The following is a 25,653-nucleotide window of genomic DNA, read 5'->3' on the forward strand; positions in this document are numbered from 1 at the left end:
AGTAAGAAAGACAGTCACAAGATTGGCCAACATGCAACTCTGGTAGACTTTCTCCTTGTAAGGAAAGGGCACTGGGGTAAAATCAGTGATTGCAAAGTCATCCCCAGTGAAATTGTCAGCCCACGACATCAGTAGTTGCCACAGTCAGCTGCAAACAGTGGTCAGGGAAGGCACTAAAATTAACAGAGACTAGGCTGAAGACCTGGAAGTTGACTGGAGAGAGAGCACAAGAGTTCAAGGAAATAGCCAGAGCTCTAACACCTCAGGAAGAAGAGGAAATAGGTGGAGTTAAAGAAGAATGGTAGTGCCTCAGAACAGCATGTGTGAGGACTGTGGAACAGAAATCCAGACAAGCTAGGTATGGAAATAAGGTACATAAGGAAGGATGGTGGTGGAATGCAGAAGTCCAGAAAGTTGTCGAGTGCAGGAAAAAGTGGGAGATGGAAAAGACAGACAACGCTAAAAAGGAATACTGGTTGGTTAACAAGGCTCCCAGAAGAGTTGCAGTAGCAAAGAACAAGGCATCAAAGGTGCTCTACCATCTTCTGAAAAGTGAATCTGTCGACTGCACAAAGAAACTGTATCAGGTTGTAAGGAAGGGACAGGAAATTAAAGAAGACGGTCAGACACCCTTCACAAAGGATGCCAGCAACAACCTGCTCAGCTGTCCATAGACCATCAAAGGCAGATGGAAGGAATGATGCTAGCAGTTTCTGAATGAAGAAAATCTCACAGAAGCTGTACTGCCCCAGTCACAGCCTATATGATTAAAGAAGAGGAGCCCACCCTAGAAGAAGAAAGAAGAGCACTAAGGAAAACGAAGCCTGGAAAAACAGCAGGCTCAGATGATGTCATAACAGATATGATCAAGATGTTTAGTGGGATGGGGTGAACTGGCTGCAATGGGTACTCATAGCAGTATGGAGAGAAAGGCGCATCACAGATGACCGGAGAATAAACATACTAGAGCCAATGTACAAAGACAAATGGAATATTCATAACTGTTGTCAGTACAGATTTATCAAACTCCTGTTGCACTGCATAAAAGTTCTGGAGTGGGTGACTGATAAATGAATATGCAGAGTAGTAGAAAGTAAGATGGGAGATGAGCAGTTTGAATTCGGGTCAGAATGCAGCTCAACTGACCTGGTGTTTGCTTTGAGACAGTTGAGAAGAAGTTTGAGATGAAGGAGGAGTTCAACTGGGCATGCCTAGTCTTGAGGGAAAGCATATGACAGTGTCTCAAGAAAGCTGATTTGGGCAGTCCTGTGATGGTTTAAAGTCCCAGAAATATTGGTAGAATTGGTGTAGGCTATGTACAAAGTCCCAGTGACTCGAGTATGAACAGGGTTCGGTCTCAGAGGGATTCCCAGTGGGAGTGGGTGTGCATCAGGGTTCATTTTAAGCCCACTGCTGTTCATACTGATGGACTACATTAGCAAACAGGTTAGAGGGGACAGATCAACAAAGTTGCTGTATATGGACAATGTGGTATTTATAGGCAGACACTAAGCAACTTCAAAGGATAGGGGGAAGGAAATGCTAAACTGAAGATACATGGGATAAAACTGAGTACAGATAAGGCAATTGTAATGGCAGCAAATGGTGGAATTCAGAAGAAGCTGAGAACTGAGATAGAAGGGAAGATAGTGGAACAGGTTAACAGCTTAAAGTATCTTTGAGGGGTGGTTGAGGAGAAGAGAAGTCTGAATGACGAGGTTAAAGCTAGAATCAGAGGGACTGCAGCCAACTGGCACAGAATAGCAGGTGTGTGGTGTATGACAGAATTAAGGCATACAAAACAGTGGTGTGACCAGTACAACTGTATGGTTCCAAAACCTGGGCAGTAAAAGCAGGGTAGTTGAGGAAGCAAGAGATGATGGTGATGAAGTGCCTGTGAGGGATGGTAGGATGCACACTGTGGGATAGACAAAGAAAGGAGGATGTCATAGCAGAAACTAAAGTATATTCAGTTGCAGAGAAGGTTAAAGAGAATAGATTATGATGGTTCAGGTGCATGTGCAGAAAAAAAAGACAGGAAGAAGGCAGTAGGAAATGGGGGCATCCATCAAAGAGGTGGATGGACTGTGTGAGAGAAGACAGTGTGACAGGCATGACTGTCCAAAAAAGTAGGAGTGTAACACTAAATAGAGAGATGGCGACATTGACAAGATACCTCGGCCCAATATAGAAAACTGTTTTAAAGGATAAGATTGGAAAAGGAATATGACAAGGCTATATCTTGTCCCCTTGCTTATTTAATTTTTATGCTAAATATGTAAGGTAAAATGCTGGTTTAAATAAATCAGATGCTGAAATCAAAATTGCTGGGAGAATTGTTAATAGTATTAAAACACCATCACAGCTACACGCAGTAACACTGTCCAGTGCCAGTACTGCTAAGCCTTTAAGGCAAACCAGTACACAACCAAATGTCTTGGTCATTGATGTTTCTGTAGTGAGACACACCGATGTCCCCCTCACCATACTGAGTAAGGAGAGAGTCATGGTTAACTGCCTTTTGGGGCTAGGATCCGTCAAGTCACACAGGTACCATTATGATTCTGTTATAGTCCATGTGGGCTTTAATGACCTGAGGCATACCTCCCTTAACTATAGGAAGCGAGACATGATTGAGCTCACTGATTGCGTTTCAGACATGTATGAGCCCAGCACTGAGCAGCATATACTACCTTCTGCAGCGATTATGCCAAATTACATTACCAACAGAAATTTATTGAGTTTAACAATTGGCTTAGCTTTTGGTGTCAGTGCAAGGGGGTACAATATTTGACAGCCTGGAAAAAATGTGGTTGATAGACCATGCTGCTTTGCCAGGGACAGTCTGCACTTATCCCTCTAGGCTTTCAGATTTTGGCAAAGACCTTTTCCACCCCCAAAGGGCCTTTTTTGAGGCAATGGCAAACTGAATAAATTTTCAGACTTAACTGAATCTACAAAGGAATATCTGAAAGTGGAATTGCTCAGTGCTAGAAATCTTAACAAGAAATGTTAGTCCCTGCAAGCCTTCCTGTACCTGGAAAATGGAAACATCTGTATAGTAATAGAGACTCGATTTAAAGTCGCAGAGAATATCCTGGCAGTGCAAGATTATAATGCCTTTCACACCTTTAGACCAGCTACTGCACAGGAGTTACCTAAAGGTGAAGGAGTCTTGGGCTGTATTAAAAACAACTGCACATCCAGACTAGTTAGTGTATGACCCACTCAACTCATACATGTGCAACTCACCATAAACAGGGTCTCGTGTTGTATCCTTGCAAACCTATAGGTCCCCCTTCATCTCCCAGGAAACCCATGCTATCTATCTCAATGTACTAGAGTCCCTCACTGTTACAATCCAATATGATCTTCATGGAGGATCTCACCCCACCTCTCTCTAGATTGGAATCCTACAGCCATTCTAATGCACAAGTCCAGCAATGCCTAAACTTTAATACCAACATCCTGGAACAGTTGGTACATTTTCCAACCAGGGGTACAATACTCACAAACATGGGGGAGTGATGTTCCTCACCAATGTAATGTCATCTCTCATCATATATGACCATATGACAGTATTGCTTGAAATAAAAATTAAATCCCGGGACCCAGGGAAACCAACAAACGTGTAGGAACTGTTCCAAAGCTAATCTCTGTACTAAGTGACACCTTGGCTAAATTCCAAGCGCCACCAAACCCAGTAAAAGCAGTAGCATATGCTAAGCTATTTACAAAATCCCTGTACAGCCATATTGAAAGCTTTATAGAATGAGCTGTGCCCACTCATATTAAGAATAAAACAAACTCAAAAGACAAGCCACCCCTGTGGAATCACATTATCAGCTGGTTATACAACAAAAGAAAAATGCTGGCCAAACATAGGAGGAACAAATTCAAGCATACTAAAAAAAACCTTGACCAATATAAACAGGCAGCCAGGTGGGTTAATTAATTCTTGAAAGGCTAAATTTGAAGAGAAAATAGCTTTTCAGGCAAAGGACAACCGCAAAGCTTTCTACAGCTATGTATGTAACCTCAAGGGAAATGAGCAACAATGTAAAGAGCTAATTGCAAATGGCATCACCCACACTGAACCAGAGGCCTCCTCGAAATTGATTACATGTCTAGATCTGCAATTGTAGGACTGTATACATATCTGCTGACCTCAAAAGACCCAAATATAGTAAAAAAGTTTAAAACACAAGGAGAATAAGTCTAAGATGACTTTCCTGCTTAGTGTAGCCGAAGCGTATCAGTGTCATGTGGGAATGGAAATCAAACCAGAAGTAGATAAAAATCAGGCAGCAACTGAATGTGCCAAAAACAAAAGAAATGTAAGGTGCAGGATTAGATTAGAAGGCAAAAATTGTGGAAAATGCATAGATACAGTTGCAAGTATAGAAAACTCTTGGAACAATCTCATGTTGATCAGGATCAAATACAGGAATGGTTAAGGAGAGGTGAATTTAAACCAGAGGATTAAAGGTTAATATTGGTGGCCCAAAATGGTGGACCACATACATGTTGATTTACAAAGTTCATTGAACATGTGAGAGAAACAGACAAATGTAGTTATTGTAAAAAAAACAAGTGGAAACAGTTGCACATCTTGTTGCTGGTTGTGATACACTAGTGGCAGAAGTACTGTATACTATATATATGAAAGGCATAATAATGTGGCAAGACTGTTTCATTGGGGATTGTGCACAGACAATATTGAAGTAGCTGAAAAACATAGGCAATATGAGCCACAAAGCATTATAGAAAATGGTCAAATTTATATCACATGGGCTCACCCATTGCTAGTAGTTCAAAAAATAGATGCAAGAAATCCAGATATAGTAGTCCATGAAAAGAAGACAAAAGTAGCATTGATCATTGAAATTGCCACACTCAGTGACTACAGTTTATCTGCAGAGAGAGACAAAAGTCATAAAATGCTAGGATTTGCAGGCAGAAACGAGGACAATGTGGAAGAAGGATACTCGGACAATTTCAATAGTAGTAGGAGTAGTGGATGTTATAAAAAAATAATTTACTGTCATACTTTGCTGTGGTACCAATATATGTAACTCCATATGAGTTGCAGGAGGAGTCATTACTGGGCACATTGCAAATGCTGCGAAGAGCACTTTTGGCCAACATAAAAAAAATAAAACAATACTAATTTCATGAACTTTAATCAGACTTTGACTTGAGACTGGGGTCCAGTCCCGTCATGGTATTAAAAAAACAAAAGATTTGGAGAAATTAAAAAGGGGGAAACCAGAGGCCATTCCCAACCTTTTGGCTAACAAGTTCAGCTCAGATTTCTCCGCCCACTCCCCCCAGTACTGCAAAGGAGATAATGCGTAACCACATTCCCCTAACCTTTGCTAGGAAACAGGTCTTCAGTGCACTTTCCATTGCCAGAAACACTGCATCAGTGGACCCTGATAACATCCTGGGATGCTTACTAAATAGCGTGAAACATGACCCTCTCTAGTCCACTGGAGCCTACAGTCAGGTTTTGTGCCCAATGAGTAGAAAATGGCTACAGTCATTACCCTGCACAAAGGAGGTTCAACCACTAATCCAGGTAATTACAGGCCAATAAGTCTGACCGGCCTCATATGTAAGGCTGTGAAAAGAATCATCATAGACATGATAAAAGAGAAACATGGGGAACCTGCAAACACTGGACCCATCACAGTTAGGCTTTGTTAAAGGAAGGTCATTGTATCTGGTGGACTTCTTTGAGAAGGTCACTAAAGCAATGGATTGGGGCAAGACTCTGCACACAGCTTAACTCGTCTTAGCCAAGGATTTTTATACAGTACACGACTCAGGCACTTTAGACAAGCTCACTAATTTAGATATATACCCCTTTTATCACCCATTGGATAGCCAGCTGGCTCATTGATGGGACCCAAGAGTACAAAATAGGTGAGGCCACCTCCAGCAAGTGGCCAGTCACTAGCAGAGTCTCTCAGGGCTGGGTACTTTTTGCCTGCTCCTTTTTGGCATCCATTTCTCTGAAGTGAAAGCAAATGCTGAAGGTTTATGGCTGACTACGTTTGCAGATGATTGCAAACTGGGGCTTATCTACTCTCCTGCAGACATTAGCATTCTTCAGGTAAGCTTATCTCTGACTAATAAATGTTGTCAAAGCCTTGGTCTTAAACTCAATAATAAGAAATGCATACTTGTACCCATTGGGAAGTCAACCATCCCGGCTAATTACTATGTTTATAATATGCCTCTAAGAGTTGACCTAGTAGCCAGGGATACGCACAGAGACTATTTTTACCTTTGACCAGCACATGGCAACAGTGGTGAGGAAATTCTTGTGTGTTGTGTAGCATATAAGTAAAGGTAGGCATCTAGGTCCAACGAGGTCATTATCTCACTGTACTCTGCCCTTATCAGACCAATCAGAGTACATTGCTGCCTTCAGTATGTACCTGATCAGGCATATGCAGCAACTAGAGCGACCTCAGAGGTTCCATACAAAAAGAATACAAGGCATAACAAACCTGCCTTAAAGCCCTTTCCCCTGCTTAGTGTGCTATAGATTGCAGAGGGGTGATGTATGCCTGGCTTGCAAGGCATCCACAAACCCCACACTTATGAATCTCCTGCATATTAATAAGTCCAACAGTACCAGAAATACAATGTCTAAAGACCTGAATTTTGTCTGTGACTTAAGCAGAACATGCTGGCGAAACAGATTTGTCCCACAGACTGCCCCTCCTATGAAAGAGGCTCCTCATCCATGTGGAGCTCAGTTTGTCTATTACCCAATTAAAGCTCAACCTAGACCAGTGGATGGGGAATAGGAAATTTACGCCAGGCCTGACACCCATGTCCTTTATGGACAGAGGTAGCTTATAAATGCCTGTCCCTCAATGTCTTGTTTGGATATATCATTATTCTTTTGACAAAACTTGGCTAGGCTTAAAAAAGTTATGTCCTGAGAATTTTGCACCTCCTACCACTGAATAAGATCATTAACTGAAATTCCCAGGTAGAAAGCATTGCAGCATGTAGTGCAGGCTAAACAACTTGCTTCTGTACAAACTGTAGCCAGACTCTATTCTGAAATTAAATGTTTTATTTCAGCATCATTTCATATATGAAATGAGACTTGACAATACGTTAGTAATAACTCCAGAATTTCTGTCCCTCTCTACCTAACTCCATCCAGTCAATGCAGGCATTAGTGGAAGAGGGTATAGAACATATGTTCAAACCATGCATAGCATGCGTCAGCATAGCTTCAGACTTCATGGTTTATGCCGTTATTCATCCTGCCAAGTATGGCGTATAATTGGGCTTTTAAGGTAGTATACTCAGACACACATCTCCTTTTGTTAGGAGCCTATGCTTGGATTTAATCTAAAGAGCAACATTTTTGAACACCTTCACATTGCATGATCTTCATCTATTCAGCTCAAGTTGGTTGTTTTCATTGTTTACAGAGATTAAATATAGACAGCACACTGAATTACCCTGGGAGTGGAGGGGATTTACTAATGTAGTACTTGCATGTACTGCTGCCACAACAGCTCTCTTTGATTTTGTGTATTAGCATCATTTTGGGGTATACAGTTTACTTACAGAGCAGCAGTACCAGTTGTATGTAGAGGTATCTTAGTTCAGTGTAGTGTAATTCTGCACTGTGCCACCTATACCTCCTTCACCACTGAGTAGTGTTATATGTGTAATTTCTGTAACAACTGAAAGAAAAATTGCTGCAGTATTAGCCCTGGTTTCACTTAATAACATTTGATCCCTTGTTGCTTGAGTGGTTCCTGCTGTCTTTATATTTCAGACTAGTAAGATCGTAAAATATTTTCAGCACATAGTGGGCTTGTTGCTTCCATATGGTAAATGTTTAATTACTTTTTCTTTCACAGGTGATGAATGTCCGAAAAGTTCTTAATCGTTTGGACAAACCGCAGGGCTTGTATCCAAACTATCTGAATCCAAACAGTGGCCAGTGGGGACAACGTAAGTAAATCAGTATTTTTGGACATTCAAGTTTTGAAAAAGGAACCTTCTGATGTTCTTCATGTTTCACTGTTGCAGTCATCTCTTGTGGGTTAACCCTGCTGGGTAGCCCTCGGTCGGCCCTAATACCAGAGTCAAGCTTTCCCTCTGGGCCAGCTGCTGTTGCCTCTGGGACTGACCTCAGGTCGTCAGTGGTATAAAGGAGAGCAGCAGGTGCCATTACATCTGTCTTTCTTGCCATGGAGCCTGAAGCAAAAGCAGTTTGCGTGTGTGCCGGTCGATTGTTGCCAGAGTGGAAGTTGAATCTGAAAAGGACTACAACTAAATACCCCATTGGGGACCTTTTTTTTGCAATAACCGATGTCCTAAAAGTCAATAATTGTCTCTGCTGTGGAAAACAAATAACACACTGAGACTTCCATACCTTGTGCGTTACTTGTCTAGGCCCAGACCACGACATCCCCCATTGTTGATTCTGCACACTTTTCAATTCAAAGACTATTCACCATAGAGCTCATTTTATAGCCAGGGATTTCCGAAGTAGTTCCTCACATTATGAAATGGCATCCATCGGTCAGCAGTCTGTGGATATTCCCAAAAAACGGAAAGATAAAGAAAGGGACAGACCATGCAAACTTAATCCTTCAGATGACCCGTCCCAGAAGCAAGTCATCAATTTTTAGGAGTTCAGTGAGGCACATTCGCAGCCCCTGATGCCCGACTCGTTTCCTTCACAGCTCTCTGCCGAGACCCTTCCGCCGGGGAATGCTTCTTCATCCGATCCCTCAGTTAACTCCACTTTGGTTGGGTCCGGAGCCGCTACGCAGGCACCGGCTTTCGAGGAGGTTCTTCACACAACTGATTCAAGGCAAAATCTGACATCTTCACCTCCGACTATTGCATCCCAATGACAAATGGATTTACCAAGGTCTAAATGCAAAACCACCCCAAAGAAAACAGTCTGTAGTCGCCATCTTACTCCTCCTCCACTGCCTCAGACACAGTTACTGAAAATGGCAGAGGACCTCATCACTTTCATCAAAAGAAAGAGGGATACTTCCCCTGAATTTCACACAGAGACGGATTCTGAACTTTCAGACTACCTTGATTCAGATGAGGAACAACAACCTCTCACCTCCTTTGAGGATTCTGATGCAGAGGAATCTATTCCTTCTGCCTCCCTCCCGAGGATCTTTCATTTGGGGAAACCCTGCACACTCTCAAAGAGCATTTCCACTGGGAAGCCCAAGATTATCCTCAGTCTAAGAAAAGACTAAAAGAGTTTCTAGATCTTCCTCAGCACAGACCCTTGGCCATCCCTCCTATTCTGGACATGGTGGATGATATTTTCAATGAATCTAGCCTCAACCCTGATGCCTTACCCCCTGCTCCTAGAGAACCTGACAGGTACTACAGGGTGCCTTATTCACATAAGTACTTGTTTAAAAACCCTGCAGCAGACCCAGAGGTCATCACACAGGGCCCCAAAGGGGCCAAGGCTAGCTCATCTAAAAACCCAATTCCCTCTGACAAGGATTCAAGAGCTGTGGACAAATGGGGTAAGAAAGTGCCACCTCCACAACCTTAGCTATTAGAGCTCTTAACTGCTAGTTCTATACGCTAAAATATGAACAGCACACCTTGGAACATATGAAACAAAAATTTTCATCTTTACCCAACACTAATACTTCCAAAGAGTTAGCAGATCTTCTGCACTCTACTTCTCAAGTAGCTAAACACTCCCTGCACTGTGGATTTGATGTCCTAGAAGCTTCAAGTAGGGCCGCTGTGGCAGGTTCAGTCATTAGGAGGCACGCATGGCTAAAAGAACAGCTACTGCCTGATCATGTAAAATCAAAACTACTTCATGCCTCCCTGGATAAAGACTGCTCGTTTGGATCAAAAGCAGAGGAAGTCATAAAAAAATGGAAGATGAAGTTAAATCTGTGCAAACAGTAAAGGACTTCCTCCAAGTTCAACCTCCCAGATTCAGCAGAAACGTTCCCGCTAAGCAGTGGTCTTTCCCAGCCCCCAAAAGACAGGTTCAAGGGAGGCCTCACAGGGACAGATCAGTTAGAACTCCCTGCTGTGGGAGTGGTGGAGGGGCCACTGCTTAGTTCTTTGCTAGCCTTGGTTTTGTGGTCTAAGTCCACTCACTACTCTAAGAACCTGCAATGACTCCCACACCCCCCTCCCATCAGAGGTTAGCAGGAAGGCTGTCCCTTTACAAACAAAATTGGCGGTCTGTAACAAAGGACCAATGGGTATTGAAAATCATTTTTCAGGGCTACAAATTTACCTTCCAACAAGTCCGAACCTTAACAGGTTACCCAAATATACCTCCAAATCAGTGGGTAGAAGCATTAAACAAGTGCACATACTTCATGCTCAAGGGGCGGTGGAGCCTATGCCACAGGAGCAAGCAGGAAAAGGTTTTTACTCCATACTATTCCTAGTGCCAAGAAAAGAAGGCACTTGGTGACCCATCCTCAACCTGTCCACTAATACCTTCCTAGAGGTGCCAAAATTCAAAATGCTAACTCTTCAAAAACTTTTACCAATGCTGGGCAAAAATGCATGGCTAGCCACCCTAGACGTAAAGGATGCCTACCTTCATATACCCGTAAGGGAGTCTTGCAGAAAATACCTACACTTCAGAGCAGGTTCACAACACTTTCAGTTCTCTGCACTACCCTTTGGCTTATCTATGGCTCCCAGGGTCTTCACAAAATGCATGGCCCCAGTGCTTGCCTTCTGCAGACAGCAAAACGTCCAGATGTACCCTTATCTAGATGATTGCCTAATCCAGGCAGACAACAAAGAGAAGTTACTACAGGACCAGCTCTTTCTACAAACAATCCTAACCTCTCTAGGGTTCACTAACAACAGGAAAAAAAATCAAACCTAAACCCCTCCAGGCAGATCACCTTCTTGGGCGCACTCCTGGACACAGCCTCCCAAACAGCCTTTCTCACCAGAAAAACAATGCTTTTTGCCAAATTACTTCTCCCAGCAAGCTCTCAGTAAAAACTCACATCAAGGAAAATTCTGCAAGCACTGGGTTACATGTCATCCTGCATTCTGATAATTTCCCTGACCAGGCTGCAGATGAGGAAACTCCAGTGTTACCTAAAGAACCTTTGGTGCCAGCACTCTCAATCTATGGAGACTACTCTCCCCCTCATTCCATGCATAAAGAACGAGTTTCTTTGGTGGGCAGAGGCATGCACTCGGAACAAGGGCCTTCCCTTCACCTACCTTCCTCAAGGTCAGACCATCACCACAGACACCTCAGACCTAGCTTGGGGCACTCATTTAGACACCTGGTGCACCCAATGCTCTTGGGACCTCAGGCACCTTCACTGGCACATCAACCTAAAGGAAATTATGGCAGTTCACAAGGCTATCCCATCCTTCCAAGACCACCTAAAAACCAGGAGTCCTTATAAAAAAGACAATACCACAGTCATGTGGTATATCAACAAGCAGGGGGGACACGCTCCTACCCTCTCTGCCGACTAGCCATGACCCTCTGGCAGACAGCCTCCTCCATGGGCCTACACCTGATAGCCCAGTACACCCCAGGAGTAAACAACACCATAGCAGACCATTTAAGAAGAAGCTACTTAGACCCCACTAGTGGAAACCCCAAAAGGGGACATTCCTCCAAATTGCCCAGGCCTGGGGGACACCAGAGGTGGACCTCTTCACCTCACATCACAACAATCAGCTGCACAAATTCTGCACCAGGGAGTTCCACCCCCGGCTTGGAAAGTGGATGCTGTCTCATTCCAATGGACCAATCTCTTCATTTATGCACCCCCCGGCCCTTACTCCCAAGGGTACTGCTCAAATTAAGGCAGGAAGGACCAACAGCCATCCTTATAGCACCAGATTGGCCCTGGCAACATTGCTACCCCCTTGCTGCTCAACCTGACCAAGGTGCCTTACAGGCCCCTGCCTTTAACTGCAGACCTCCTAACACAAGCCAGAGGGGAGATTCTGCATCCAAACCTGCACGCACTCGAACTTTCTGCATGGCTTATCCTCCAGGGACCAGGGGATAACCTGCAGTTGAGTAAGCAGGTCCTAGACATTATTAAGGAATCCAGAAGGCCCAGCACCAGGAAATCTTACTCAGAGAAATGGAAACGATTCTCAACTCCTGGAGCCTATCAAAAGGTCACAGCAGCTACCAGCCGTCCCTTCCACTTATTCTGGACTACCTAGCAGAGCTACTTAACAAGGGCCTCTCCTTTTCCTCCATTAAAATCCATGCCTCAGCCATTTCAGCACACTTTTCATGCTGAACAGCCTATCTTCTCTCACCCTTTAAGCAATTCCTCAAAGGTGTATCTAACATTAGGCCCCCTAGAAGGGCACCCACTCCAGCCTGGGACCTGAACTATGTCTTAGAAAAACTGACTTTGCCTCCCTTCGAACCAGCTGCATCACCAAACCTAAAACACCTTTCCTGGAAGTCTGCCTTTCTCTTGGCTATTACTTTTCAGGTAGGAGGGTGTCAGAGTTTCAAGCACTCATGGCCACTGAACCCTTCATTATCTTCCATGTAGACAGGGTGTCTCTCAGGAGTAATCCCTCATTCATGCCAAAAGTAGTATCAGATGTGACCCTAAACCGGGCTATACATCTCCCCACCTTTTTTTTTCAAACCCTCAGAATAAACGGAGAGAATTCTGCACACACTGGATCTGCACAGACAGTTAAGATACTACCTGGACAGAACAAAGTCCATTAGGAAGACTGATCAACTGTTGGCTGGCTTTGCCTCAGAGAAAGAGGGGAAGCTTATCTCCAAGCAGACCATTTCAAAATGGATATCTCACTGCATACAATTTTTCTACACCTTTCATGGGAAAGCTTCTCCTAAATCTATCGGAACACATTCCACTATGCCAGCCTCTACTTCCACTGCCTTCCTTAGAGGAGTACCCACCAGGGACATCCTGGAAGCTGCCACTTGGACCTTGGTCCACACCTTCACCAAACACTACTACCAGCTTCTGTTCTCCAGGGCTCGGGCAGGCTTTGCCTCTGCAGTCCTGCAAGGCATGCTAGCTCAATCCTAGGAATTTCATACTTCCATCCTCCCCTTCCTCAGCTTTGGGAATCCTCCCACAAGTGATGACTGCAACAGTGAAACATGAATATAGTACAGTTGTGTACACTTGCCATAAATGTAGATGTTCAAGTGTATTCACTGTTGCAGTCCTATTTTCCCTCCCACCTTCCCCCTTAATCTTATCCTTTTTGGAGATTAGCTGTCATTCTTGTGGCCTTGGGCCGCCAAGGGCTGTTTTAAACATTTCCTTCAAGTGGCTCCTACAGGTTAGGGCAAGAAAAACTGATGTAATGGCACCAGCTGCTCTCCTTTATACCACTGACGACCTGACATCAGTCCAGAGGCGACAGCAGTCGGTTCAGGGGAAAAACTTGACTCTGGTATTCAGGCCGACTGAGGGCTACTCAGCAGGGATAACCCACAACTGATGACTGCAACAGTGCATACACTCTAACATCTACATTTATGGTAAGTGTACACAACTGTACTTTCTGCATTTACCGTCTTAAAATGTGCCCCTAGGCATACCATCTTTTGTTGTTTCAGTACATTTAAACCAGTTAGCTCTAAAACAGTAGGCGGCAGTTTGTATATTGCTTTTGTATAGTAATGATAGTTTCTTTTGTTATATATTTTGCTTCTAATTTAACATTCTGCTTGTCACTGTGTTGGGAAAGTAGACTCCCCGACTGACCTTTCTCTTTCTCTTGGTTTCATACAGCCCACTGCATGCTGATAGTGCTTTTTCCTTTCCAACAGGCCTGTCTTGGTCTGCACTTGCTTTTTAGTAGTAGTTTGGAATCCATTTTCTGGACTTTCTTGCTTTTTTAAGTACTACTAAACTTTTCTTCAGCTTTTGGTAGCTCTTTTTGATAATTTAACACTACTCTCTTTAATATGTATTTTATGTAGCTAGATAGGTAGGTATAATTACACAATCTTTCCTTTCTTCCATAAATCAGTGGCATTATTGTCCCTGTAGTTATCTGACTGAAGATTCTGTATTGTAGATTCTTCTTCTTGCTTAATAGTGATGTAACCCTTCCTTACCAAAACTGCTTCTTTTTCTGCCTTGATCCTCTTAACTGAGAGGAACAGGAGACTGCACAGGCTTTGATAGCTCGAGTCTGAATTTTTTTTTTTTTTTGTTTGTAGAACAGAGAACATCAGATTTTTTTTCTTTTTAAATTGTAAGCTGTACTGACTAGTGGGTCTTCAGCCACATAAGGCTTTTGAGGTTCAGCCTAACTTCTAGGGCTTAGTAACCTTCCTTCTGCAGATGTCCGACACATCCCACCATGGTGAGACACCAGGATACTCACAGAATAAAAAGACATCCACCCAGACCAATTTAACCCAGGGAAGTAGAGGGCTTTTACCCTGTAAGCTGAGGAGTAAGGCCTTGTTTTATCCCTTAGGGAGACCGAGCAAAAGGCTCAACAAATGTAAGGTAAGGGGAGGAAAAAGAGAATGATGGTTAGTATTGTATTATGTATTTTACTCTTGTCATCCTGGATTGTGATTGAAAAGGGTCAGCAGACCAACCCACCCATTCAGTTAACGAATGTAAAATAAATAGTCCAGTTTTGCAAGGATGGCTTGTTGAGCAAGTGATATGACCACATGAATGTTACCCTGTTTAAAAGCACCGTGAATTCAGCCTTTGGTGCATTCACAGTATCGAAAAGGAAGATGTTAGGTAGTCCAATCTCACCTTCATTTTTATATATGGGTTAGGAGCCGATCCTCTGCTCCGACTCGGCTGATTTACAAGCTGGAAGACTTCTGGTTGGCTCGTGGCTAAGCAGATATCCCATGGTGCACCAGTACAATCCCCAGATCTCATTTGCCGTGCCGACAAGTTCGGTTGTGCTTCTCTTGTCTCTGGCTAAGTTTTTCCAAAATTCTTTATACTCACTGCTTTATTGTATATTTAGTGTTGCTAATAGATTAGGCAGTTGTATTGCTTGCCCTTTGAGTGCAACTTAGTTTACTAGATGTTCTTCATTCCACATTGCTGCAGTCCTAACTATTGGGTAGTCCGCTGTCCAGTCGGCCCGAATACCAAAGTATATGGCTGACGTCGGTCACGGCGCATTAGACTGACGTCAGTACGTCAGGGTACTAATGCGCATGACCGACGTCATATCCTCAGTCTTTTTTGCCGCATGGTCCGATGCAGAACAATTTTGCGAGTGCAGGTTGGCGTTCTGAAAGTTTCTGAAGCCAGAGTTTCAGACCGAATCAAAGTTGGCTAAGTACCCCGTTGGGGAATATTTTGTTTTTTTCTTGCCTCAGTATTTAACCGGATGTCAGAAAAAGTGAATAACTGTATTTCTTGTGGGAAACAGATACCTCATAGGGATTACCATACTTTGTGTATACCTTGTTTAGGGCCTGAGCACGACGTTGTTGGATGCCGCTCTTGTGCTAGATTTAACAAACGCACTATTAAGAGAAGGTTAGACTGTGCCAGGTTGGTGTTTGGGAAGCGTTGTAATTATAAAATGCCGTCGGATGCTCCGCGCGCTTCGACTAAAACGCAAGGACAAAACAGCAAAGCCTAGAGTGGAAGAACCGACAGTCCCAGACGTCGGTTCTTTAGAGGGCTCAGTGGAGCCGGAGGTTTTGCCAGGTGTTTCTTTGGAGTCTCAGGGAGAGACTTTACTGTTACAGGATGTATCCTCTCAGGAAGTAGGCCAGGCTGAGGGGGCTTCTCAGGTGCCTGTTCTTCCCTCTCTTCCTAAGGTGGTTAGAGCCTCCCCTTCTGTTTCCAAGGCTTCTTTGAGGGGCAGGCCAAGTTTTGCTTCAGTGGGGGTTTCTCCTAGTGCTTCAGGGTCTTTGCCTAAGAAACGTATGCTTAAAATGGCAGAGGATTTGATTACTATGATAAGGGGTTCTATGCCCCCTCCTGATAAGAGGCCTAGGGTGGAACCTGAGTTTGAGAGTTTTGAGCATTGCTCGGAGGCTTCTGAGTCTTCGGCTGAAGACTTGCAGGAGTACCCTCCTTATTCTGATTCTGATGTGGATGATTCTACTCCTTCAGCTTCTCCTCCTGAGGATTTTTCATTTTCAGAGACTCTGCATTCCATGAGGGAGCATTTTAAATGGGAAGGTCAAGATTTCTCTGATTCCAGGAAAAGGCTTAGGGAATTCTTGTTTTACCCCAGCATAGGCCTTTAGCTATACCTCCTGTTTTGAATGTGGTGGAAGATGTTTTGCAGAGGCTTCCCTGAATCCTGATTCTTTGCCTCCTGCCCCAGTTAAACCGGATAGGTATTATAGGGTGCCTGAAGCTCATAAGTATCTTTTAAGAGTCCTAGGGCAGACCCGGAAACTGTCTCTCAGGGGCCTAAAGGTGTGAAGGCCTCAGTTGTTAAAAATCCTGTCCCTCCTGATAAAGAGGCAAGGGCTTTGGATAGATGGGGAAAGAAAGTGTATACTTCTTCCACTTTAGCCATGAGGCGTTGAATTGTCAGTTACACATGTTAAAATATCAGAATTATCTTCTTTCACAGTTGAAATCTAAGGTGGATGCTCTGGCGGAAGGTATTGAGTGTAAAGAGTTGCAGGATTTGGTTCATGTTTCTGAACAGGTGGGTAAACATTCCTTGCAATGTGGTTTTGATGCTGTGCAGGCCCCCTCCAGGGTGGCTGCCACTGGTTCTGTTCTTCGTGAGGCACGCCTGGTTGAGAGATCAGAATTTAGCTGAGCATGTTAAGACACGGATTTTGGATGCTCCTTTGCAGTCTGATGTGTTGTTTGGTTCGCCTGTAGAAGCAGTTTTGAAGAAAATGGAGGACAAGGCTAAGTCTATGCAAACTGTTAAAGATTTTTGCAGGTGCAGCCTCCAAGTTTAGTAGAAATTGGCCTGCTAAGGGATGGACTTATCCTGCTTATGATTCCCAGTCTAGGGGTAGGTCTAGACGTGGTAGGGGCAGAGCTCAGGGTTCTTTTAGGCCTAGGACAGGGAGTTCCCCTGCTCAGACTTCTGGTGAGGGCAGGGTCAGTCCTTTCGTAAGCAGACCCAATGACCTGCCTTTTCAGCTGCCAGTTCATTCTCGCCTGGCAGCACCGTTGGGAGGAAGACTGTCTCTTTTCAAAGAAAATTGGGATTTAATTACCCAAGACAGATGGGTTCTGGATATCATTCACCACGGTTACAGGTTTTATTTCCATACCTTGCCTCCTTTCAAAGGCATGCCAGACATTCCTCCTCTACAAAGACAAGAGGCTCACAAGCAAATTTCTCTGTTACTCCAAATAGGGGCCATTCAGCCGGTTCCTGTGCCAGAAAGGGGCCTAGGATTTTATTCTCGCCTGTTCCTAGTACCGAAAAGGGGAACACGTGGAGACCAATTTTGGATTTATCTATCCTCAACACTTATCTGGACATTCCCAAGTTCAAAATGTTGACGTTACAACAGCTTTTACCTCTGCTGGGCAAAGATCACTGGATGGTAACTTTAGATCTCAAGGAAGCTTACCTTCATGTGCCTATAAGACTAAGTTGCAGAAAGTATCTGCGTTTTCGAGCTGGAAATTCTCATTATCAGTTCTCTGCATTGCCCTTTGGCTTATCTACTGCGCCCAGAGTATTCACAAAGGTTCTGGCTCCAGTGATAGCTTACTTCAGGCTAAAAGGAATTCAAATCTATCCTTACTTGGACGATTGCCTGATTCTGGCTCAAGAAAAGGAAGACCTTCTACAGCATTTGGAATATGTCATAGCAGTGCTAAGATGCCTAGGGTATTCTGTGACCGAAATAAAGTCCAGACTAGTACCATGTCAAGACATGTGCTTTCTGGGTGTGAGACTGAATACAGCAGCCCAGATGGCCTTTTAACCCCGGACAAACAAAAGAATCTTTCCAGTTACTTCCATCAACTATCTCTTCAGTCCGGGCTGACTGCAAGGACAGTCCTTCAAGCCTTAGGGTTCATGGCATCTTGTATTCTGGTGCTTCCCAATGCCAAACTGCATATGAGGAAGCTACAATGGTATCTCAAAATGTATGGACACAGCACTGCCAGGATTTGGACACTGTCATTCAAATAATACCTTGCATTCAAAAGGAATTTTTGTGGTGGGCTCAGGAATGTCACCTAAACAAGGGACTCTCTGTGACCCGGCCAGAGGCGAGTCAGATTCTAACGACAGATGCCTCAGACATTGCTTGGGAGCTCATCTAAATGGAAAGTGGATACAAGACAAGTGGCCTGCCAGACTACAGCATCTACATATCAACATGAAGGAGATGTTAGCAGTCCAGTTTGCATTAATGGCTTTCAAGGAGTTACTTCTTCCAGGGCAGGTGTTGATTCTAACAGACAAGACAACTGTCATGTGGTACATCAACAAACAAGGGGAACACATTCTTACCCATTGTGCAGGCAAGCAATGATTTTATGGGAGACTGCGCTCAGCTTGCAACTAACTCTTCAGGCAAGGTTTCTGCCGAGCACAGAACTCCTTAGCAGATGTGTTAAGCAGACAAATCATGGATCCCCACGAGTGGAAATTGGATCTTCATGTATTTCAAAAGTTGACAGTGTCCTGGGAACTCCAGACATAGATCTGTTCGCTTCTCCACTAAACCACCAGCTGCCAAAGTTTTGCACAAAGAGGTTTCATCACACAGCCTGGAAAGTGGATGCTCTTTCTTTCAGTTGGAAAAATCTTCATGTGTATGCGTTTCCACCTCTGCCTCTTCTTCCAAAGGTGCTTCTAAAGGTCAGACAAGACAAGCCAAGGATGATTTTAATAGCTCCAGATTGGCCTCGGCAGCACTGGTACCCATTACTGAGGAGTCTGGTAAAGAAGCCTCCATGGCCTTTACCCTTGATTCCACACCTGTTGTCTCAGAGAGACGGTCATCTGCTCAATGTCAAGCTTCACTCTCCATCTAACAGCCTGGCATATTCTGTTTTGAAAGACAGCAGGTCTCAACTTCCTCAACAAGTTTTAAATGTGATTATGGAAGCCAGGAGACCTAGTACAAGGAAAGTGTACGCAGAAAAATGGAAGAGATTTTTATTTTGGAGTGCAGCAAACAATTTGGAGTTTTCTGAGCCAAATTTGAGTGTGGCTCTTCAATATCTTACTGAGTTATTGGACAAAGGTTTGTCTTTCTCTTCCATTAAGATTCATGCTGCAGCAATTTCAGCTCACTATGATTGTGACCCACCGCTGTTTTCATCCTTTGTTCAAGCAATGTCTTAGAGGGGCAAAGAATATAAGACCCCCACGTAGAGCTCCTACTCCTGCTTGGGATCTCAATTTTGTGATGGAGAAACTTACTCTACAACCTTTTGAGCCTGCGGCTACTACTGAATTGAAATACTTGTCATGGAAGACTGCTTTTTTGTTGGCCATTACTTCTGCAAGGCGGGTTTCTGAGTTGCAGGCCCTTATGGCAGTGGAGCCTTTTTTGATTTTTCATAAGGATAGAGTATCTTTACGTACTAATCCTTCCTTTATGCCTAAGGTGGTTTCTAGTGTGGCTTTAAACCAAACTATTCATTTGCCTACTTTTTATGCAGATCCCCAAAATAAAGGGGAAAAGATTTTGCACACTTTAGATGTACACAGGCAATTGCGTTATTATTTAAGCAGGACTAAGGATTTTAGGCAGTCTCAGCAGTTGTTTGTTTCTTTTGCTTTGAGTTCGCAGGGCAAGCCTGTGTCAAAACAAACTATTTCTAGGTGGATTGGGTTTTGCATTGCATTTTGTTATTCCCATCATGGCAAGGAGATTCCAGCTGGGATTAGGCCTCATTCCACTAGGGCTACTGCCACTTCAACAGCATTTCTAAGGGGGTGGCAACTAAGGATATTTTGGAGGCAGCTACTTGGAGTTCAGTGCATACTTTCTCTAAGCATTACCACCTTCCTCTCTACTCTAAGTCTAGGGCTGGTTTTGCCACAGCTATTTTGCAAGGCATGTTATCAGCTCCTGCTTCCTTATGATTTGCCAGCCTCCCTTACGTCTGCTTTGGGATTCTACCCAATAGTTAGGACTGCAGCAATGTGGAATGAAGAACATAGTACAGTTTTGTACCTACCATAAATGTAGATGTTCGAGGATCCACATTGCTGCAGTCCAATTTACCCTCCCTCCTTCCCACTGTGTACAGGGGTGGTTGTGTAGGTGAGATTATATTCTGGTACCTTTGTATATATTGTATATATTTTTGGTGCAGGTATGTTTGGTGTGTTTTGGTTTTGGCTTTGTCTTTTTAGGGTCTTCTGACATCTGGGGCAAGAAAAGACTGAGGATATGGCGTCGGTCATGCGCATTAGTACCCTGACGTTCTGACGTCAGTCTAATGCGCCGTGACCGACGTCAGCCATATACTTTGGTATTCGGGCCGACTGGACAGCGGACTACCCAATAGTTAGGACTGCAGCAATGTGGATCCTCGAACATCTACATTTATGGTAGGTACAAAACTGTACTTTATTGGTATCCTGTGTGCCAGTTAGTTTAGATGCCATTGTGCATTTTTTGATATTAGGCAGAGTTTTTGGCGGTTTTCCATTTTTAGTCAACAGGGGCTCCTGTTGTCTTTTCTGTTAGTCTGACCCTTTTTTTTGGTCACCTTTGGCATAGTTCTGCTATTTTGACATTGCTTGTTTTTGGCAGGTATCCGCTTGTTAATTTACTAGGATTGCAAGTATATTACCTGTTTTTCTTTAGGAATATAGACATTTATTGTGTATTTTACGATTTCACTTGTGTGCGTGGGCTTTCCTTTCTGGTCTGTTTAAGTTAGAAGACCTAGTTTCACTACACCAGGCTAGGCCTGTTTAAGTTAGAGGACCTAGTCCTCGTGTAACTCCTTCTTAGGGCTAGGCCCGGTTTAGAGGAGCTAGTTCTCCTCCTTTTTCTCCCTTTCAGTCTCTCTGGGTTGTGTGTGTGTGTAATATGTCCAAGGAAAGTAAGGAGCATAAACCCTCTGGGTTCAAAAAGTGCATGAAATGCTCCCAAAAGATGTCTGATGGCCACAGTAGCTGTGTCTACTGCCTAGGGGTCATCCACTTACAGGAGTCGTGTTTGTTCTGCCATGCTTTCTCTCCCAGAGTGTTACAGGAGAGAAAGAACAAACTCATACTCAAGGGTCTCTTGAAACCATGCTTTGAGGAAGCACTGTCCAGTTCTTCGGCTTCCTCTTAAGTCTGGGAAATCAGAATCCTCAAAAAGGCCTTCTCCGGCACTGGCTGGTGTTTTGGAGCCACCACCTAAGCAGTCAAAAACAATCCAAATCTACCTCCTCGACTCCTCAGCCTTCGGAACCAAAGGAGAGCATCATGGTGGTGTCAGAGTCGGTTACAGGTGTTTTGGAACTGATCTCCGAACCTATTGATACAGCAGTTGACCCTGCTACTCGGAGGCAGTCTGTAAGTTCCCTACCGGTCTCCATAACAGTTAAGTCTCCAGTGCCCCCCCAGGTCAAGATCCCTAACTATGTCTTCCAGGAGCCTTTCAGAAGAAGATGTGGAGAGGGTAGTGCTGAGACTCCTAAAGTAGTCTGCCTTACCAAAATTATTGTTGGCGCCGACCCATTCTGCTCTGGAGCCACTTGGCCCAGCTTTGCCCTTGTCTGCTATTCCTCCTCCGAGCCATACTGGCCTTTTGGAGCCAGAGTGCTTGGTGCCAACAGAGGAAATGCCGGCTTCAACTCACCTTGTTGCTGCCTTGGAGCAAGGTTAGGGTCTGACACGCTCGGTGCCATCCGTCGTGTCCAGGGGCCGAAGCTCTCCTGTCGGCACCGACAGGGAATGTTGGAATCTATCTTCGTTTCCGAGCCTTCCTCTCTGTGCTTTTGCCAGGGTGAGCTCTGACCCTGCATCTGTCTCTGGGCCGACAACTCTGGCTCTGGCACCGACCCACATCTCTTAGGAGCAGGGGAGGTCTTTGGAGCTGGAGAGGTCGGAGTTTGAGATGATGAGCATGCTCTCTCATTCTTCAGCCCCTACCATTGGCACCAGTACTCTTCCCCCGAGAGCACCCACTTCAGTCTCAGCCCCTACTCTCTCTGGAAACAGCAGAGACCCGCAACCTCAGGACCCATCGGCTGGTGGCCCCCACTCTTCCGAGGCTTCCCCAGAATATCCTTCCAAGGAGCCCCCCCGGAAGAGGTTATGTAAGAGGAAACATATTGACTCCAAGGATGAGTCTTTGACATCGGACACTGATCTCGAGGAGTCGGAAGGGTTCCCCAAGTCGTCCTCTGATGTCTCCTTTGTGGACATTTTAGAGATCCTTAGGCAGAGGTGCATCTGGCCCACTGTTAACCCTTCCGATGAGGAGTAGATGTACCTGAAGGCTTTCGGGTCTCAGACTTCTGCCTCTTGGGTGTCCCCACCTTTTGACAAATTGATGGATCTAGTTAGTCGAAAGGTGTGGGATACTCCTGACAGTGTGGAGCCAGTCCCTAGGAGACCAAATAAGTTCTTGTCTGCCCCTCCTAGTAAAGAGTTCTTGTCCAAGGGCGTTCCCGTCGATGCCGTGGTGGTGGCCACGAAGAAAGAGTTAGCGGAGACCTCCTCATCTGTTCATCCACCAAACAAGGAGTCTCAACAGATGGACAGACTTGGGAAGCGTATTTTTAGTTCAGCGGCCTTTACCATTCGATCGCTGAACTATCTCATGCACTTCATGAGGTTACAGAGGGATCTCCTTAAGGAGTTAGGAGATTCCATAGAAGGTGCGTGTACTGATGGAGTTCCTGACAAGATTTCTACTTAGTTGTCCACCTTAAATTCTGTGGTTAACTCCTCCATGCGACTTCTCTCTTATGCTGCAGATGGAGCAAGTAGAGCAGCGGGTTCCGGAGTTGCCTTGAGGTGCCATTCCTGGATGCACTTATGTAATTTTGTGAAACCGTTCAAGTCTACTTTCACCAGTGCCCCGTTTAATGGTTTTTCATTGTTTGGTTCCAAGGTGAAGGATACACTCACTCGGTGTGAGCAAGAAGGAAAGACTCTCTCTGCCGTGGGAGTGCGTTTTACTGTCCCTTCCAGAGCATACCCCAAGGTTCAAAGGGGCTGTAAAATGTGGTCCAAGAAATCCCAGAGTGTCTTTCCTGATACACAGGGTGAATCCTCCTTCAGAAGCAGAGAAGGAAGAAATGGCAGACGTTGCCCTAGAGGCAGGGTTGGTCCGCAATACCAACAAGGCCGTGATTCCTTTTGAGGACGGCCTTATCAGTGCTCCTGATGTGGAGCCCGACTGCGCTTCTCTGGGACCCGTCGGGGGTCGCATTTCTTTGTATCAAAAAGCCTGGCTAAATGTCACACAAGACAAGTGGGTACAAAGAGTTGCTACCAGAGGCTATATCATACCCTTTTGCCCATCACCATTTGTTCCCAAAAGGATCCCAGATGTACCACCCAATCGCAGGGATCAGGCAACTGTGGAGATCAACACGTTGCTCATAAAAAGAGTCATCCAGCCCATCCCAGCAGACCAGATAGGATCCGTAACTTACTCCCGGTTTGTTTTAGTTCCAAAATGAACTGGAGATTGGAGGCCAATATTGGACCTCAGTAGATTGAACGAATCAGTGAAGAAGGACAAGTTTCGGATGGTAACACTGCAGTCTATACTCCCGTTGTTAGGGAAAGACTTTTGGATGTGCTGTCTGGATCTTCAGGATGCCTACTACCACATAAATTGGACAAGGCATCCAGAAGTCATCTACGCTTCCGGCTGGGAGCCAGTCACTATCAGTTTTGCGCTCTGCCCTTTGGTCTCACCACAGCCCCCAGAGTGTTCACCAAATGTGTGGCAGTAGTGACAGCTCACCTGAGACATCAGGGATTCCAGGTGTTTCCGTATTTGGATGACTAGCTCCTGACCACCCCCACCCGGCATCTACTCCTTCAAAACAGGGATGCCACGATTCAATTTTGTGCTCAGTTAGGGATCTCCATAAATTGGAAGAAATCTGCATTATTGCCCTCTCAAACTGTGATTTTTATAGGCACAGAGGTAGGACACAGTGAACATGACTGCTCATCTCCCCACCGAAAGGGCACAGAACTTAATCTCCCAAGTTCAACATTTCCTCCCATTGCGAAAAGTCAAAGCGAAGTGGGTTCTTCAGCTCCTCTGGACTATGGCTTCCACAATTCTATTGGTACCATTAGCCACATTGCACATGAGAATTCTCCTGTGGCTTCTGTTTTCTCAGTGGTCCTTCCAATCTCTCCCACTGAGTCATCCTATCCTGCTGACGGAATCATGCATGAAGGACCTTCTTTGGTGGATAGCTCCCAATCAACTGATCACGGGTACCCCCTTTGTTCTGGCTCAACCCGTTGCCACTGTGAGCAAGGATGCCTCCCAGATCAGGTGGGGGGGGGCATTATCTCAGCAGGACTGTCCAAGGCACATGGCAAGAACATGAGGCTCATATGCATATTAATGTTCTGGAGATGAGGGCGATGCTCCTGGCATTGCAAGCACTTCAAGACCTTCTTCCTCTAGGGACAATTGTGGTACAGTCAGACAACATGTTGGTGGTTTGGTATATCAACAAACAGGGCGGTACCAGATCTTAACCACTCTGTCAAGAGGCCATGCAAGTTTGGGAATGGGCGATTTCTTCCCAGCGCTTTCTGGTTGCAATGCACATTCCAGGGACAACCAACGTGATAGCCAACAAGCTCAGTCGAGCAATCCTAATGCCTCAACGAGTGGTCTTTGAAACTGGAAACAGTGGATCAGATTTTCCAGAAATGGGGACAGCCTTGCTGCTACCTTTTTGCCAGCCCAGTCAATACCAAATGCAGCAGCTATTTTTCCCTCATTCCCCCTCCCGGGGAGACTCCCAGAGACGCTCTCGCTCACAGTTGGCCCATGGGACTTCTGTATGCCTTTCCTCCAATCCCTCTCATTTCCAAAGTGATTCAGAAATCCAGTTGGCTGGGAAGCAAGTTGATCCTCATTGTTCCTTACTGGCCTCGTCAGGTCTGGTTCCCCTTCCTCGTGCCTCTCCTCCTTGGACGATCCTTGGATTCTGGACCCAGCTCCAGATCTATTCACTCACATGTTGGGTTCACTACACTCTTCAATCCACACCCTCAAATTGACAGCGTGGCTGCTCCAGTTCCATCCCTAGTCAGGCTTCATGATTTATCACCCTCAGTGTCACATATTCTTATGTCCTCCCATAAACCTTCAACTGGGAGGCTGTATGGCAGTAAATGGAAAAGATTTTCTATTTGTGCACAGAGAATGAATCTAGATCCATACACTGCTTCTATCTCTGTGATTCTGGATTTTCTGTCCGAGCTTTTTCAGCAAGGATCTGCCACTGCCACTATCAGAGTCCAATTGGCGGCGATTTCTCATTTTCACTTAGGTTTTCCAGATGCCAATTTAATGTCTCATAAGCTATGCAAGACCTTTTTGAAAGGGGCCACTCTATTGAAACCGCCTCTGCAAGAACCAGTGGCTTCTTGAGATTTAAATTTTGTGTTGTCCAAATTGACTTCCCCCTTTGAACCTTCCCACTCATCTTCTCTAAAACTTTTGTCTTGGAAGACCTTGTTTTTGTTAGCTGT

General features: G+C 44.8%; 1 protein-coding gene across 1 annotated transcript in view; it reads left to right on the plus strand.

Moving 5' to 3' along the window:
- MAN1A1 (mannosidase alpha class 1A member 1) overlaps window positions 1-25,653 on the plus strand; it is an 884,250-nt gene that overhangs the window by 488,373 nt on the left and 370,224 nt on the right. Inside the window, exon 7 of the mRNA XM_044074409.1 lies at window positions 7,902-7,995. Within this exon, the coding sequence (XP_043930344.1) occupies window positions 7,902-7,995 (94 nt within the window). The remainder of the gene's footprint in view (window positions 1-7,901; window positions 7,996-25,653) is intronic.

The sequence above is a fragment of the Protopterus annectens genome, chromosome 1.part1 (assembly GCF_019279795.1).
Source record: "Protopterus annectens isolate FY-2018-M chromosome 1.part1, PAN1.0, whole genome shotgun sequence".
In the NCBI taxonomy this organism is placed as follows: Eukaryota; Metazoa; Chordata; order Ceratodontiformes; family Protopteridae; genus Protopterus; species Protopterus annectens.